The following is a 17,982-nucleotide window of genomic DNA, read 5'->3' on the forward strand; positions in this document are numbered from 1 at the left end:
TTTGGGGATTTCCCATCTTTTGTTGTTTTCTTTTTGCACATTAAAATAATTTTTTACCACCGGTGCCCAAACTTTCCATCCCCACTGTAGGTATTTACAGGTTTGGATGTGTATGCATGTGTAGTGTACACTGTAGTGTCTGTGTGAGTGTCTGTGCGCGTTGTATGCCGATGTAAGCATACATGAATATGGGTATATGCTTTTTATGTTTCTTATCATTTGACACGTGGAAAACGTCCCAGCCGCTGGATGTAGGAATTTCCGAGGTGTCCGTGGAGGCATCTCTGTGTTGCAGGAAAGATGCGCAGCAAATCGCGCTTCACGCACGTGTGTTTGAAGCTGCGTGGGTCCCTTGTGGGTCTGTGAGGGGCTCCGGAGCGAAAAAGCGTGGGTTCGAGTTGTAAGTTTGTCTTTGACTGAAATATTGTGTCAGGATTCTCTGCAGACTGTTTACGAGCACGCGCAGGAGTATTTTGGTGAGGTGAAATCTGATGCAGTGGAAAGGCAGGTTTTGGCCAGTTTACCATTTTTGCCGTCACTTAAATGATGTTATTGTTCTGCGCTTCCGGTTAAAAATTCCCCACAATAAACGTTTGTATATTCTGCTGTTAGAGATGATTAACTTGTTTCTGTCCTACGATGCTTTTATTTTTAAACCGGAAGTGAAGCGGTTTTTTGTTTGTTTTGTTTTTTGCTAACTTGTCATAGAATTAGCGAATACTTTTATCACATTTAATTTCAAGGTTTTGTTCGGATCATGTTGATGGGAATATTTTCCACCATAGACGATTATGGAAGGCTTGGTTTTAGGGCCTGGCGGACCTCTTTTACCAAAACGAACTCTTATTAGCCTAAAGCTAACGAGCAGGCGCTCGTGGCTTTGTTGCGTTTGATTAGCGTACAGCGTCATTCCGGATGCGGTGTCGCGACTGACTCCTGTGGTGCTGGCACTGCCCCGCCCGCGGGGACTGTGTAAGACTAGAAACCATGCGGCTAAAATAAACAAAGGATTTTGTTTAACTTTATTTGATTCATTATAGAAACTTAAAGTGGCGAATTTCATCTTAAAGATTAAATGAAAAATAATCTTTTCTGAACCATTAAGTCTAATTTCTAAACATTTGACTTGTAAGTCACCATTAATGACTTTCCTTCCTGTTTCTTGGAGGGTCACGTTACAAATCACGCGAGACTTGGTTTGGGACTGGAAACGCTCGTCACACGTAAAATATGTGTAAAACACGATTTAAACTCCTGAAAAAAGAAAAAAATATCTTAGAAATGACGTTTTACCCAGAGGAGAGCTCCCTGGTTTAAAGTCCATTGCGACTTTTATGTTTTATTGATTATCTGATGATTAAAACCTGTTTGAAGTCCAACATGATGGCACTGTCAGCGCTTGACCTCTGATTGGTTCTAATCAGCCATCTGTTTGCAGATCAATGAGCAGAATGATGAAATACATCCTGGTAACCGGCGGCGTCATCTCCGGCATTGGCAAAGGCATCATCGCCAGCAGCGTGGGCACCATCCTCAAGTCATGTGGTCTGCACGTAACAGCCATCAAGATTGACCCTTACATCAACATAGACGCAGGCACTTTTTCTCCGTATGAGCACGGTACGGCAGCGGTGAGCGTAAACAGCACGTCTGCGAGTAAGCCGCCATTCTGATTGGCCCTCTCTGACTGTGTCCAGGTGAGGTGTTTGTACTTGACGATGGCGGTGAAGTGGACTTGGATCTGGGGAACTACGAACGCTTCCTGGACATCCGGCTGACGAGAGATAACAACCTGACCACGGGGAAGATCTACCAGTCAGTGATCAATAAGGAGAGGAGGGGAGACTACCTGGGGAAGACCGTGCAGGGTAACCAGTGACTGCTGCTGGGAACGGTGGGATCTGCCTGAACATTCGCATTTAACAGAGAATATTTTATGCTTTGTTCTGTCTCAGTGGTGCCGCACATCACGGACGCCATCCAGGAGTGGGTGGTGAAACAGGCCAAAGTGCCGGTCGATGACGATCAAGTCGAGCCCCAAGTGTGTGTGATAGAGGTGAGCTGGTGGTCAGTGTACGGCAACCTGCCTGTAGCTAAGAGCTAGCTGAGGTAACCAGGAGCTAACCGAGGTAACCCGGAGCTAACGACAGCTAACAGAAGCTAACCAACTAACCTGGAGCTAACAGGAGCTAACCGAGACAACCTGGAGCTAACGGAAGCTAACAGGAGCTAACCAGCTAACCTGGAGCTAACGGCAGCTAACAGGATCTAACCGAGGTAACCTGGAGCTAACGGCAGCTAACAGGAGCTAACCGAGATAACCTGGAGCTAACGGAAGCTAACCAGCTAACCTGGAGCTAACGGCAGCTAACAGGAGCTAATCAACTAACCTGGAGCTAACAGGAGTTAACCGAGGTAACCCGGAGCTAACGGCAGCTAACAGGAGCTAACCAGCTAACCCGGAGCTAACGGCAGCTAACAGTAGCTAACCGAGGTAACCTGGAGCTAACGGCAGCTAACAGAAGCTAACCAGCTTACCTGGAGCTAACCAGCTAACATCCCCCCACCCCCCAATGGGGGGAGTCTGTGGGGTCTGACTCCCTTTTGGAGCCCCTAGTGGAGGAGGGGGGAACCTCAGGGCTTCACTTTAACCACCGGAGGTTGATGCATTGTGGTTCAGGGAGCGTGCTGTATGTGTCTGTTGTTCAGTGTGTGTGTGTCTGTAGTTCAGTGTGTGTGCACGTCTCGTGTTGCGCTCCTGGAGTAGCTGCTGCAGCTGCTTGTTCCAGCCTCTGACACTGCTGGCAGGTGGAACTGCAGGTGGAGCTGCAGTGATGCTGTGTGTGTTTACAGCTGGGAGGAACCGTTGGAGACATCGAGAGCATGCCTTTCGTGGAGGCCTTCAGGCAGTTCCAGTTTAAAGTGAAGAGGGAGAACTTCTGCAACATCCACGTTAGTCTGATCCCACAGGTGAGGTCTGTGTTGAAGTCGTGGACAAGCAGACGACGGTCAGCGTTGGCGTTGGTTATGTGTGTGTTGGCGTTGGTTATGTGTGTGTGTTGGCGTTGGTTATGTGTGTGTGTGTGTTGGTAAAGTGTGTGTGTTACGTCCACAGCCCAGTGCAACAGGAGAGCAGAAGACCAAACCAACACAGAACAGCGTGAGGGAGCTGAGAGGCCTCGGACTTTCTCCTGACTTGGTGAGGTTCTTTCACCTGCATGGCCGCCTGGTTTTTTGCAGATGTTAAAATGTGGTAAAAACTTTATCTGAGCAGCAACATGACATCTTGCATTCACCGGGTCTGAGAGTGTTCCAGCAGCGTGCCTGATCTGCAGCGTGCGATAATGTGGACTGTCATCGCGTTTGTCTAGCAGTAGCGTGAGCTGGACTGTGGAAAACAGAGATCCAGCTGCAACCTAAATCTACGATAGAGTTGGAGCTCAGAGATGATAAACAGCAGTAAATGTTAAATAAAACTACTGTTAACATCATAGGGTAATTATCAGTTATTAACGGGACATGTTTCACCTGTTTCCGCCCCAGTGTGCACATGTCTTTGCACACTGGGGCGGAGGAGACTTATGGTGGTATAAAGCACAGCTGTTCAGCTGATGGCCCACGGACCAGAATTGGTCCATCAGTCTGCCAACCCACTGCTTATCTTCTTAGAAATCAATAGTTAAATAACACCAACTGAGCGGTAAGCCAGCTGTAAGCCAGTAGTAGGCCTGCAGTAAGGCAGTGATCTGCCAGCAGTATGCCAGATGTAAAGCAGCTATAGGCCAGTTGTAATGAATGAAATGTCTTCGTCTTCATCTTCTGCTGCTTATCCGGGGTCGGGTCGCGGGGGCAGCAGCCTAAGCAGGGAAGCCCAGACTTCCCTCTCCCCAGCCACATTTGCCAACTCTGCGGGGGGGATCCCGAGGCGTTCCCAGGCCAGCCGAGAGATATAATCCCTCTGGGAGGAGACCCCGGGGAAGACCCAGGACACGCTGGAGGGACGTGCCCGGAACCTCCTCACCAGGGAGGTCCAGGAGGCATCCTGACCAGATGCCCGAGCCACCTCAACTGGTTCCTCTCGATGCGGAGGAGCAGCGGCTCTACTCTGTTCTCCTCCCGGATGACCGAGCTCCTCACCCTATCTCTAAGGGAGAGCCCGGCCACCCTGCGGAGGAAACTCATTTCAGCCGCCTGTATACGAGATCTCCTTCTTTCGGTCACGACCCACAGCTCATGACCATAGGTGAGGGTAGGAACGTAGATCGACTGGTAAATCGAGAGCTTCGCCTTCTGGCTCAGCTCCTTCTTCACCACGACAGACCGGCGCAGAGTCCGCATTACTGCAGACGCCGCACCGATCCATCTGTCGATCTCGCGCTCCATCCTTCCCTCACTCGTGAACAAACAAGACCCCGAGATATTTAAACTCCTCCACTTGAAGCAGGACCTGACTCCCAACCCGGAGATGGCAATCCACCCTATTCCGGCTGAGGACCATGGTCTCAGATTTGGAGGTGCTGATTCTCATCCCAGCCGCTTCACACTCGGCCGCGAATCGCTCAAGTGAGAGCTGGAGATCACGACCAGATGAAGCCAACAGGACCACGTCATCCGCAAAAAGCAGGGACCCAATCCTGAGGCCACCAAGCCGGATCCCCTCAACACCTCGGCTGCGCCTAGAAATTCTGTCCATATAAGTTATGAACAGAATCGGTGATAAAGGGCAGCCTTGGCGGAGTCCAACCCTCACCGGAAACGAATCCGACTTACTACCGGCAACGCGAACCAAGCTCTGACACCTGTCGTACAGGGACCGGACAGCTCGTACAAGGGGTACCCCATACTCCCGGAGTACCCCCCACAGGAGCCCCCGGGGGACACGGTCGAATGCCTTCTCCAGGTCCACAAAGCACATGTAGACTGGTTGGGCAAACTCCCACGCCCCCTCCAGGACCCCAAAGAGGGTATAGAGCTGGTCCACTATTCCGCGACCAGGACGAAAACCACACTGCTCCTCCTCAATCCGGGATTCGACAATCCGGCGGACCCTCCTCTCCAGGACCCCTGAATAGACCTTACCAGGGAGGCTGAGGAGTGTGATTCCCCTGTAACTGGAACACACCCTCCGGTCCCCCTTCTTAAAAAGGGGGACCACCACCCCAGTCTGCCAATCCAGCGGCACTGTCCCCGATGTCCACGCGAGGTGTGTCAGCCAGGACAGCACTACAGCATCCAGAGCCTTAAGGAACTCCGGGCGGATCTCATCCACCCCCGGGGCCTTGCCGCCAAGGAGCTTTTTGACCACCTCAGCGACTTCAGCCCCAGAGATAGGAGAGTCCACCCCTGAGTCCACCAGCTCTGCTTCATCATCGGAAGACGTGTTGGTAGGATTGAGGAGGTCTTCGAAGTATTCCTTCCACCGACCCACTACATCCCGAGTTGAGGTCAGCAGCTCCCCATCTCCACTGTACACAGTATTGACGGAGCACTGCTTCCCCCTCCTGAGCCGCCGGATGGTGGACCAGAATCGCGTCGAAGCCGTCCGGAAGTCTTTCTCCATGGCCTCGCCGAACTCCTCCCATGCCCGAGTTTTTGCCTCGGCAACAGCCGAAGCCGCATGCTGCTTAGCCTGTCGGTACCCATCAGCTGCCTCCAGAGTCCCACAGGCCAAGAAGGCCCGATAGGACTCCTTCTTCAGCTTGACGGCATCCCTCACTGCTGGTGTCCACCAACGAGTCCTGGGATTACCGCCACGACAGGCACTAATGACCCTACGGCCACAACTCTGGCTGGCCGCCTCAGCAATAGAGGCACGGAACACAGCCCATTCGGACTCAATGTCCCCCGCCTCACCCGGGACATGTTCGAAGCTCTGCTGAAGGTGGGAGTTGAAGCTCGCTCTGACGGGGGACTCAGCCAGACGTTCCCAGCAGACCCTCACAACACGTTTGGGCCTGCCAGATCTGACCGGCTTCCTCCCCCACCATCTGAGCCAACTCACCACCAGGTGGTGATCAGTTGAAGCTCTGCCCCCCTCTTCACCCGAGTGTCCAAGGCATGTGGCCGCAGGTCCGACGATACGACTACAAAATCGATCGTCGAACTGCGGCCCAGGGAATCCTGATGCCAGGTGTACATATGGACACTTTTATGTTGGAACATGGTGTTCGTTATGGACAATCCATGACGAGCACAGAAGTCCAATAACAAAACACCATTTGGGTTCAGAGGGGGGGGACCATGCCTCCCAATCACTCCCCTCCAGGTCTCACTGTCATTGCCCACGTGAGCATTGAAGTCCCCCAGCAGAACAATGGAGTCCCAAGAAGGAGCACCCTCCAGCACTCCCTCCAAGGACTCCAGAAAGGGTGGGTACTCTGAACTGCTAGTTGTGTGCCAGTTTTAGGGCAGCTGTATGCCAGTTGTATGCCAGTTGTATGCCAGTTGTAGGCCAGTTGTATGCCAGTTGTAGGCCAGTTGTATGCCAGTTGTAGGCCAGTTGCAGGCCAGTTGTGTGCCAGTTGTGTGCCAGTTGTAGGCCAGTTGTATGCCAGTTGTAGGCCAGTTGTAGGCCAGTTGCAGGCCAGTTGCAGGCCAGTTGTGTGCCAGTTGTAGGCCAGTTGTGTGCCAGTTGTAGGCCAGTTGTATGCCAGTTGTAGGCCAGTTGCGTGCCAGTTGTAGGCCAGTTGCGTGCCAGTTGTAGGCCAGTTGCGTGCCAGTTGTAGGCCAGTTGCGTGCCAGTTGTAGGCCAGTTGCGTGCCAGTTGTAGGCCAGTTGTATGCCAAGTGTAGAGCAGCTGTAGGCCAGCTGGTTGGTTCTGTCATGTAAAGGTTCCATGTTGAGAACACGTTGAGAACACGTTATCCAGGAGTACGAACTACAGCGACACAGTTCAATGTGTATGAAGAACCTCCTCAAACGTCTGAGTCAAAACACACAAGCAGAGCGATGATGTCATGACTCATTTTGTTTGCACGCCGCTGTCCGTTATGCCGCCGTCACCTTCTCGTTGTCCTTCGCTTCCTGAAGTGACCAAACCCTGCAGGTTAATGTCATCCAACCCGTTGCTAAATGTTGCCGCTGCTCATCCTGCGTCTAGTAAGGCGTGTTCCAGATGATTACAGTAATCTGATTACTTTGATGCTCATGTCAGCGCTCAGTGTTTTATCAACAGTTATCAGGTGTTAAAGGTGTTTGTAGAAATGTCTGCAGGGTGTGAAAACGGGGTTTATCTCTGCAAAGTCGAGCTGATGAACGCTCCATCTCTGGTCTTTGTGTGCAGATCATGTGCCGCTGTGCCACCGCTCTGGAGAACTCTGTCAAAGAAAAGATCTCCATGTTCTGCCACGTAGAACCTAAACAGGTAGGTGGAGCCTCAGACCTCCGGCTCGTCTCTGCACTGGTAAACCCATCAAGCCGTCTCCCTGCAGGTCATCTGCGTGCACGACGTCTCGTCCATCTACAGAGTGCCCTTGCTGCTGGAGGACCAGGGCGTGGTGGGCTACCTGAGTGAGAGGCTGAACATGCCCATCGAGGCCAAACCCAGGAAGATGCTGACCAAGTGGAAGGAGATGTCGGACCGGTGAGTCCCGGACGGAGGGGGAGTTAGAAGCTCCTCTTGAGACAACATGAACTGATCCAGCGGTGTTGCCTTCGCAGGTCAGACCGGCTGCTGGAGCAGTGCTCCATAGCTCTGGTGGGGAAGTACACAAAGTTCTCTGACTCCTACGCCTCTGTTATTAAAGCTCTGGAACACTCTGCTCTGGCCATCAGCCACCGACTGGAGGTGAAGGTACGAAGGCGGCTTAGAACCGCAACGTCTCACTTTCATCAGTTAAGTTTGATCAAATCTTTATTTATTATTACTTTAGTCATATTCCAGTTATTTCTGGGACCAGTCTGAGTTTTTCTGCCATCGACCGAAGGAACCAACAGTTATGTCCATCAGACCAGTGGTATGGGAGTGTTTAGTTTTATTAAAGGAGCTCAGGATGATAAACCTATTGTGACCTGGTGGTGAAACCAGATCAAACTAAATTAACAGCAGCTACTAGGGGGGTCGGTGGGTCCCAGTTTAACAGGAGGGGAAACCTGCGAGGAGACAAAGCCTCACACTGGGCTCGTCTTGCTCCTTGTGGAGGCGCTGGAGTAAACGTCTGATTGCAGCTTCTTCTTGTCAGTATATCGATTCAGCGTATTTGGAGCCCGGGACTCTGCAGGATGAGCCGGTGAAGTACCACAAGGCATGGCAGAAGCTCTGCAGCGCTGAGTGAGTTTGAAAGTCAGGAAAATGTCCTTGTTTTAGTAAAAGCTGCCTCACTAACAAGCACTTTCCCTTCTTACGACCTCAGTGGCATCCTGGTTCCTGGAGGGTTCGGTGTGAGAGGAACGGAAGGAAAGATTCACGCCATCAGCTGGGCCAGGAGACAGAAGAAGCCCTTCTTGGGTACGAGGCGGTCGTTTGGAGGATCTGCATGCTGGAGTTCCTGTTGGGTGAAGATGCAAAAGCGACATCAGTAACTCTGCTTGGTGTTTCCACAGGAGTGTGTCTGGGAATGCAGCTAGCTGTTTGTGAGTTTGCCAGGAACGAGCTCGGCTGGGCAGGTAACTCAACCATGTTCTTCTATCTGCATCGCAATTTACTGAGTTCATCCAGCATCTGTGGCATGTGGAGGCAACACGCTGCTCACATCCTGGTGGATAGAAAGTTCCCGGCGCAGGATTTGGGCAGAGGACTCGCTTTCACCCTGCGCTTTAATGGAACCGCCTGTAGGGGGCGCTTCTCCCTGAAATGACCGCTGAGCGGGGAGGAAGACAGCAGGACTGAACACGGAAATCCTTCCATGTTGGCTTGAGAGCAACTGGTTCTTGTCTCGGGTCCAAACCAACCGGCCTGTCTGTGGAAAGGAAAATATGTAACCCAGAAGGATTTACAAGGTTGTAGTGGTTGATTAAATCATAATGATTTATGCAATGAATTTATTACGAAGGCTGTCAGGAAGGATCTGAACCTTTCCGTCCTGCAGGACAGAGTTCGTTTAAAGTGGTTCAGACTGCGCCGGTGTGAATGCGCGCTGAGGGGACGTGGATACGTAGCTGCTTGTTGACACTGGTGCTGTTTGGTCCACTGGTCCGATTCCATGCCCAGTCCGGTTCCACACCTGGCCCGGTTCATTCTGAGCTTATACTTGCTCTGATGCGGATCAAATAAGAGAACTCTCGTCCATTAGAGAACCGAGGTTCTCGGTTCTCTTGCAGGTGAACCATGGTGTGTTTGCTTGCCGTGCAAAAACAAAGAGCATCAGCACTGTTCCCACGGAGTCTTTAATGTCTGAACTTCACATTAAAGGCCTAAAAAAGTATTAAAAACATTCCCGTAGGCAGTAAATGGCCCAGTTTGCCACCGTTGGCAGCATGTTCAGGCACGTTGGCTGCTTGTCCTAGAAAAAAACGGGATGTACACATCTGGGAGGATTTGAATGTTTCTGGTCTAAAATTCATATTTTAGTCTTTAAATGTCTTTGAATAGTCTGAACGTAGCGAACCCAGATCAGGAGAAGCGGACAGGAAGTGCTGTAGGTCAGCATGGTGGACATCCGGTTGCTCAGACTGGACACATCCTGCTGAAACTGAATATATTGTTGCTGCTTTGTTTATGAGCTGTTTTCTGTCCCAGCCAATCAGGGAGCTAAATTTTCTTCCTGGTTGTTTCAGACAGTGAGAGAGGTTCTGCATGCGTCTTTCAGCAACCCAGTCAGAACCAGGACAAATCCCAGCCTGATAGTGGACGCTGCGGAAGAGCTTACCGTTGGATATAATTTGGGAAGTAGAAATGAGTTCATCTGGCATACAGCAACCATAGAGCGGATTTTATCAGGAAATTCAACCACTTCTGCTTTAAGTTTAATTCAATCTTTATATTTTCACCAAATTTTAATCCAGCATCATCAGATTAAATGAAAAATATTTCAGTGATCCCAAGGAAACAGAGACTATTGATACCCAAGCCAATCAAATCAAATCAAACTTTATTTCTTGAGCACTTTTCATGCCTCAGGCAACACAAAGTGCTTTACAGGATAAAATGAAGTCAAAAGGATTAAAACAAACAGTGGATAAAAAGGCATTTAAAAATAATCGACAAGCTCTTTCCACACACACACACACACACACACACACAAGGACAAAGAGCAAAGAACCCCCCCCCCCCCCCCCCCACACCCACCCACACACACACACACCCACATTCCCCGAAAAACATCATTCCCTGAATACTGTCTCTTTAACTGAATTCTGGTTAATAAAACAACTAAAAACATTCAGTAAGTGATAAAAATTCTGACTTGATGCTGATGTGAGGAGACAATACCTCGGGATCCATCCACACCAGGAGCCAGTCCCCCGCATGCTCATAGGGGCCGCTGCCACAGCAACCGCACAACTCCTAGGCAGCAACGGGGCCACCCCGCGCCACCCAAACAGCAGCGGTCGCCATGACAACAGCCCCCAGACCAAACAGGCAGGGCCCCCAGCGTGCTGGATCCCCATAAGGAAAACACTGGAGTTAAAACCAGAAGTTAAATAACCTTAAGAAGCAGTGAGAAATAAGAGCAACAATAAAAGAAAATATACATATATATATATATATATATACTTTACAATAATGTATTAAAAATAAGAAATCTAATAAAACAATTTAAAAATAAATAAATTAATAAATGAAGTAAATTAAGATAAGTAAATAAAATAAAATTCAGTTAAATGCTAAGCTAAAAAGGTGTGTCTTGAGCCTCTTCTTAAAAACATCAACAGTCTCCGCGGCCCTGAGGTCCTCTGGCAGGCTGGTCCACAGTCGAGGACCATAACAATGGAAAGAGGTCTCACCGTATGTCTTAGTTCTGACTTTAGGAACCACTAAAAGGTTGGTACCAGAGGACCTCAGGGTCTGCGAAGGCTCATAATTAAAAAGGTCGGATAAATAAGAAGGCCCAAGACCATTAAGGCATTTATAAACAAGTAAAAGAATCTTAAAATGAGAAATGTGTGCTGCAGTAATGACATCCAAATATTCTGGTTTTAAAATGTCTCTTATAGACCTTTCTCAGTGACATTTAAGTCACTGTGTTGGAGGCTAAAGCTAAATCCTGGTTCACAAACCTCCAAAACTGCCAACAGATGGAGGTTTAGCTAGCAGGTTCAGCGAGCAGATTTAGCTAGCAAGATCAGCTAGCAGGTTCAGCCAGCAGATTTAGCTAGCATGTTCAGCTAGCAGATTTAGCTAGCAGGTTCAGCCAGCAGGTTTAGCTAGCAGATTTAGTTAGCAGGTTTAGGTAGCAGATTCAGGTAGCAGATTTAGATAGCAGGTTCAGCGAGCAGGTTCAGCTCGCAGATTTAGCTAGCAGGTTCAACTAGCAGATTTAGCTAACAGGTTCAGCTAGCAGATTTAGCTAACAGGTTCAGCTAGCAGATTTAGCTGGCAGTTTTAGGTAGCAGGTTCAGCTAGCAGGATCAGCTAGCATGTTCAGCTAGCAGATTTAGCCTGCACGTTCAGCTAGCAGGTTTAGCTTACAATGAGCTGGTCAGTTTGACAGCAGCAGCAGAACTGGTGGCAGGATGGGAGTCAGATCTCCAGCTGTGGAAAGTTCCCCAAAGCGTTTCATGTTTTACTTAGAAGTTATTGTTTATGTGAGGGAAAAAATTGATATTTTATGGTATTTATTGGCACCAAGAAGGAAAAATGTTACTTTTCATTAACAATTAAACATATCTGGTTTACAACATGCTGAAGGTTGAATTTGTCACATGCTACTATCTTCATCACATTTTCACGAAGAGAAACTTCATTTACTGCTGAACAGCAACAAAGTGCTGCTAACACAGCCGAGAGGCTTCCAGGTATATGCTCTAATGCAGCAACCTTAAAAGTGAAGCCTACAACTGCAGTTCCCCCTTCATCCACTAGGGGCTCCAAAACAGAGCAAATCCCCATAGACTCCCATGTTAAAAAGACCAACTTCACAGCAGAAATAAACATGTTTACAGCAGAAATAAACATGTTTACAGCAGAAGTAAACATGTTTACAGCAGAAATAAACATGTTTACAGCAGAAGTAAACATGTTTACAGCAGAAGTAAACATGTTTACAGCAGAAGTAAACATGTTTACAGCAGAAGTAAACATGTTCACAGCCTGGTGCAAAATCCATTTTAGGTTTAAAGGGACATTGTGTAGCATTTACATCCGCCTGACGTCGGAATCGCCGCTACAAAGTCACGCTGTCACCATGATGGGACCGTGATGGGACCGTGATGGAACCGTGATGGGACCGTGATGGAAACGTGATGGGACCGTGATGGGACCGTGATGGAAACGTGATGGGACCGTGATGGAAACGTGATGGGACCGTGATGGAAACGTGATGGGACCGTGATGGGACGCTGTGCCTCATGGTGTTCTAGACTCGTCGTGCATTAGAACAGAGAAATGCACAGCTCTGAGGTGTTTAATCTTACATATTAGACTGTTTGCCTTGTCTCGTGACTAGAAGGGAAGTCATGTCATCACAACGGGTTAACAACTAAAAAAATAACAAAGCTGAAAATATAATGTAGAAATGCATATTATTTAAAATAAACATTTCCCAAAATAAATCTTTACATCTGTGCAGATTCTGGCTGAAAAGACATTTGTTGTATTTACTGTTTTCTGTCTGTGACTGACGTGTAGCTGTTGGAAGTGATGAAAATACAGCGGATCTCTTAGATTCAACGCAACATTTGTCAGTCAAAGCTGGGCTAAATAATGTTGGGGAGCTAGCAGGACCCAGTCTTGGGTCTTCCCCATAGACTGTATATAAAGGGACGGGCGGAGCCTCTGTGACGTCACCCGTAGGTTTCTGAAGAGCTGAATTGAAGCTCGGTGGGCGGTTCCTATCATCGCCATCTTGGCAGGGACATGCGCGTCGTCTCGCCCGGAAAACACAGAAATGGGCAAAGAGGTGGAGCTGAGAGGGGGGCTGTGAGTGTCATGGTGGATGATTGACATTGAGCGAACTCTGAGCTTTCTGTAGCTAAGAGCTAACCCGGAGATAACAGGAGCTAACCAGCTAACGGAGGTAAGCGGTCTAAAGCTAAGTCATGTTGTTAACTGGCTAAAAACCGCGGTTGTTCTACGTTCTTCTTACTTGAAGCGGGAGATCAGGTACCTGTCAGTCAAAAGGACACGCCCCTAAATATGCCAAACTCTGAGATTAAATTACTTTTAAACAGGCGAGTTAGAAAAAAATTCACTCCCCCCACAGTTGTCATGAAGGTAAACCTGACCTATTAAACCTAAAATGGATTTTTGAACCAGGCTGTAAACATGTTTATTTCTGCTGTAAACATGTTTATTTCTGCTGTAAACATGTTTATTCCTGCTGTAAACGTGTTTATTTCTGCTGTAAACGTGTTTATTTCTGCTGTAAACGTGTTTATTTCTGCTGTAAACATGTTTATTCCTGCTGTAAACGTGTTTATTTCTGCTGTAAACATGTTTATTCCTGCTGTAAACGTGTTTATTTCTGCTGTAAACATGTTTATTCCTGCTGTGAAGTTGGTCTTTTTAACATGGGAGTCTATGGGGATTTGCTGTTTTGCAGCCCCTAGTGGATGAAGGGGGAACTGCAGTTTTATGCACTTCTGCATAGGCTTCACTTTTAACTGCTGGAGGTTGCCGCTTGGTCTTCCCCCAGCTTTGGCTCCTCCCTCCCTGGTTTTGCTCTTTGCGTGATCCAAGGCTTATTTTCTTACCTCCGCCAAGGCATTTATCCGTTTGTGTTCAAGATAACTCAGAAAGTTCTGGATGGATTTTAACTAAATTCCATGGACTTGTTGGAAATGTGAAAAAGAAAAACTGATTTAATCTTGGTGATCTGGATCACCGTTTGGATCCAGGAACTTCGTAAAGGCCGTGGCGGAGGTGCTCTGTTTTTTTTATTCGCAGCTATTTCCACCAACAATTTTCTCTTTCTTGGCTGTTTATCGGGAGATGGCAAATAAACCGAGCCGGGTCGGGGACTATCAGGACGAGGAACCACTTCACCCAGAGGAACATGTCTCTGAGCAGGAGGACCTACCTCAGCTTAAAAGGGGGATTCTGTATCTAACAGGACAGCTGGCAACCAGGCTGCTTGATAGAGACTTGATTCATCCCCGGGGGGAAAATTCAGGCTGTTCCAACAGTTCCTTTTCATAAAAGATAAATAGATTAAATAATAGATTAATATCAGTCTAACTGCAGCTGGAATGAGGGACCTTCTGAATCTGTCCTGCAGCTGCTCCACTGTCCTGCCAGGGTGTGATGGAGATGTTTATTAGCCTGAAGTTTTCTTCTCGACTTCTGCCGAGGACAGAACCAGCCTTCCTGATGTTTGTAGACCTTGTTTGTAATTCTGCTCCCCCAGCAGACACTGTCGATGACGGTGTGGTAGAACATCTGCAGCAGGTCTCTGCAGACACCAGAGGAACTGGCTAGCTAACCGCCTAGAACCGGTTGTGCTACATTCTTGCAGCAGGATAGCTGTCAGTCAAAAGGACATGCTCCCAAACTTTACAATAAAGCACATCTGATGGATGACTTCTACCTCTGATCAGAAGTTATGGAAGTGTAAGCCGTTGCCATCGTGCCCGGTATGCGTTAACGTGTCTTGTGTTGCTTTTAGATGCCAACTCCACTGAGTTCCAGCCGGAGTCGGAGCACCCGGTGGTAGGTTTCCCCTCCAACCACTTGCTTCATCTCTGCACACACACACGCTTTCATCCCCGTTCTCTCTAACTGACCAACCAGGTGATCGACATGCCGGAGCACAACCCCGGGCAGATGGGCGGCACGATGAGACTCGGGAAGAGACGGACCCTCTTCAACGGCACAAGCGTGCTGCGTAAGAAAGCTTCCGGTGCGCGAGGCCGCATGTGCTCTGCTTTTCCTCGGCTCACGGCGCTTCTGTTGCAGGTAAACTCTACGGAGATGCAGAATACGTGGAGGAGAGGCACAGACATCGCTTTGAGGTAGCGACACGCCGCCAGCGTTTACAGAGGAAGCGTTCAGTTCGTGTGGATTTAGTGTGGTTTATTCTTCAGGTGAACCCGGAGCTGAAAAACCACTTTGAAGACAAAGGTTTCCGCTTCGTTGGTCAGGATGTGGAAGGAGAGAGGATGGAGGTCATCGAGCTGGATGGTGAGGCCGTTTCCATGGCAACGTGTCCACGTGTCCATGGCAACGTGTTGTGCAGCATTTGTCTTGTGGATGCGTGTGTGTAAACGTGACTTTTCCAGATCACCCGTATTTCGTTGGAGTGCAGTACCACCCCGAGTTCACCTCTCGCCCCATCAAGCCATCGCCTCCCTACCTGGGTTTGCTTCTGGCTGCTGCAGGCAAACTGCAGAGCTACCTTCAGAAGGGCTGCCGCCTGTCGCCACGGTAACCACCGGACATGCCACATCATCCGCTGAATTACAAACACAGACTTAACCGCCGCCGTCTTTCCAGGGACACGTACAGCGACCGGAGTGGCAGCAGCACGCCAGACTCTGAGATCGCAGACCTGAAGCTGCCTGCAGGCACACCGGACTCAGCATGAACCGAATGCCGGCGGCGGGGGGGGTGCCATGAAGCGGCGTCCCACACCGGCTGTGGCTCCTTGTAAATATGTTCTACATGTATGCTGTGTGAAGGAATGATGAAATAAAGACTTGAGTGGAGTTTACTTTTTATTCACCATGTTTTACAGGTTTTATGTTCAGTCTTTCACCAGCAGAACTCGTCTCTGGACCGCCGCCGCGGCACGCCGTCCATCCTTCGCACCTGGAAAACAAACGCTGGCTTAGCCTTCACCAGAAACGTCTCCTGAACACGTGCACAAGCGTCTGATCTCAGTCCCATATCCGCAAGCTTCATCCAACAGTCCGCATCGTAATGAAGAATCATCCCCGATCAGATGTCATTTATTACAGGATCCATTTAAACACGTACCTTCCCAGTGCCGTTTCCTGAGGCGGCGGCCACAGCAGCCTCAGGCCGCCCAGTTCCCTCTTCCGGTCTGGCCTCGGCATGAGCCGGAGGACAACGTGCACAGCTTCATGAGCAATGTGCTGGGACGCTACGGGGCTCCATTCCGGATCAGCCGCCCCCTGAAAGCAGACGTGTCCAGTTAGAAACCAGCAATCAGCCCTTATTTTATTCTACCGGTCAGAATTCAGGCTCAGCGACTTAAAACATCAATCAGGATGAATCTCAGTGAGGGCAAGTTTGTCATCACAGCCGGTTATCCACCAGACCGGTTCTACGGTCAGCGCTTACCTGTGTGGGGCGTATCTATGGCAACAGTCAGCATCCATGTGGCTGCAGATCTGCAAGAAGAATTCAAGTTAATTTCTACTCTGATGTCCGAGTGTTCGTGCTGAAATGTCCGTGTCCTTCCCCTGAATGTTGCTGAAACAGTTACATGTGAACTGAACAGCGACCGTCGGTGGAAGTCTTCCTCTCGGCTGCCTTTTGACCGTTCGCTGCTACATGCAAACATGAACGGCTTCGATTGGAGCCTGCGGCAAACGATGCAGACGACACCTCACCTGCTCTGTGCCGGTATCCATGGTTGCAGAGGGTGGGTCCTGCCAAGGAGATGATAACGTGTCAAAATTAACTGAATGGTTTAAAAGAATCAAATCCAGAACACACACACACACAGCAGCAAGTGGCCCTGATGGACAGGATGTCAGGTTTACACGTAGAGGTATGTTCTTTAAAAGTCCCTTTCACAATAAAATTGCTTTTATTGTTTGTTCAGCAAAATGTAAGGCAAATTAAGAACTTCATCTTTTTCAAAATCCCACAACTGAGGAAAATTTTCATGGCGCAGGACAACGGCGTCTCCATGTTGGGATTAGCAAGTCATGGGGCAGAGGAGGTATCAGACCACGATGAGGCCTGAGGATGATAATGATAATGAGGCCTGAGGATGATAATGATAATGAGGCCTGAGGATGATAATGATAATGAGGCCTGAGGATGATGATGATAATGAGGCCTGAGGATGATGACGAGGCCTGAGGATGATGACGAGGCCTGATGACGTATCAGCGCCACGTGTTTTCCACACATTAGCAGCTCACCATTAGCAGCGCTAAGCTAAAGCAAACTTCCCTAGTTTTAAAGGGAAGTTTTAATTATCAGTAAGACAGCTTGAGCCATGTACATGTGAGATAAACACTTAACTGCAGTTAAATATGTAATAAATATGTAAAGTGTTACATTAAGTCTTTGGTAAGATCAGCGAACACGCCTGCTAACTAGTGGCTAACTATAAATGTATTCAATATTGAAATTACCGCCATCTTTTTCAGTTGTTGCGATCTTATGTTACGGAGATAAATGTCAGGTTAAATACCAAGGAGACCTGAAGCGAAGCCAAACTCGGTGCAGCCTTACCGGACAGCTTTCTTCCGCTCTTCTCACGGCGGAAAACGGGGTGAAGAGAGGCAGGCCGCGGCGGCCGCTGGCTTTATATAGCATCAGCAGCCGTTCGCTGATTGGCTTGTGTAGATCACATGGTCAGTTTGCATCATGGGAAATGCAGTCTTCTGGTAATCTAACTTATCTGGGGGGGGTTACTACCTGTTTAAACACTGTAATCCCACGGCTAAGGTTTCATTCTTCACTAAGCTTCTTTTCTCCCCTCTCAGGCAAACTATGACACGCAAAAAGAGAGAGTTATATGTTAGAGTAAGTAACAAGTATATATGAAGAGAAGTAAGTTCCCCCTTTCAGAACCACGGACAGCAACAAATCTTTACTGGTCTGTTCCCAGTAACCAGATCCCATCCTGGCGCTGGTTTCTCGCGGTTTCAGACCTTCTTAGTGCTGACACGGTAGCGGTTCGATCCCGCGCAGGGTTGTGGTTTCCAGCAGGTTATGACTGGGCAGAGGTAAACCCATCACATGAT

The 17,982-nt window shown here is 48.8% G+C and overlaps 1 protein-coding gene and 1 long non-coding RNA gene across 2 annotated transcripts; one reads left to right on the plus strand and one right to left on the minus strand.

Moving 5' to 3' along the window:
* Positions 1 to 313: 313 nt before the first annotated feature.
* On the plus strand, positions 314 to 15,736 carry ctps1a (CTP synthase 1a). Its single transcript, XM_079259182.1, has 18 exons — positions 314 to 400; positions 1,439 to 1,620; positions 1,698 to 1,868; positions 1,956 to 2,056; positions 2,854 to 2,970; positions 3,116 to 3,199; positions 7,283 to 7,363; positions 7,431 to 7,582; positions 7,660 to 7,792; positions 8,181 to 8,269; positions 8,352 to 8,446; positions 8,542 to 8,604; positions 14,703 to 14,746; positions 14,828 to 14,921; positions 14,993 to 15,048; positions 15,121 to 15,217; positions 15,316 to 15,460; positions 15,530 to 15,736. The coding sequence occupies exons 2-18, from the start codon at positions 1,443 to 1,445 to the stop codon at positions 15,618 to 15,620; spliced, it is 1,791 nt and encodes a 596-aa protein (XP_079115308.1). The 5' UTR covers positions 314 to 400; positions 1,439 to 1,442; the 3' UTR covers positions 15,621 to 15,736.
* A 1-nt stretch (position 15,737) lies between these two features.
* On the minus strand, positions 15,738 to 17,538 carry LOC306770326. Its single transcript, XR_013771733.1, has 5 exons — positions 17,468 to 17,538; positions 16,612 to 16,650; positions 16,340 to 16,389; positions 16,013 to 16,170; positions 15,738 to 15,844 (listed from the first exon to the last, which is right to left on the minus strand). It is a non-coding gene; the product is annotated as an uncharacterized lncRNA (long non-coding RNA).
* Positions 17,539 to 17,982: the final 444 nt, after the last annotated feature.

This window comes from Telmatherina bonti (genome assembly GCF_933228915.1).
Source record: "Telmatherina bonti genome assembly, chromosome: 19".
NCBI lineage: Eukaryota > Metazoa > Chordata > Actinopteri > Atheriniformes > Telmatherinidae > Telmatherina > Telmatherina bonti.

Excerpts from the sequence above, each read along its gene's own strand:
- ctps1a (XM_079259182.1), top strand. The coding sequence starts at position 1,443 with ATGAGCAGAATGATGAAATACATCCTGGTAACCGGCGGCGTCATCTCC. Across the intron at positions 7,793-8,180 it reads GCCACCGACTGGAGGTGAAG|TATATCGATTCAGCGTATTT; the intron begins GTACGAAGGCGG and ends TCTTCTTGTCAG. Across the intron at positions 15,049-15,120 it reads GGCACAGACATCGCTTTGAG|GTGAACCCGGAGCTGAAAAA; the intron begins GTAGCGACACGC and ends TTTATTCTTCAG.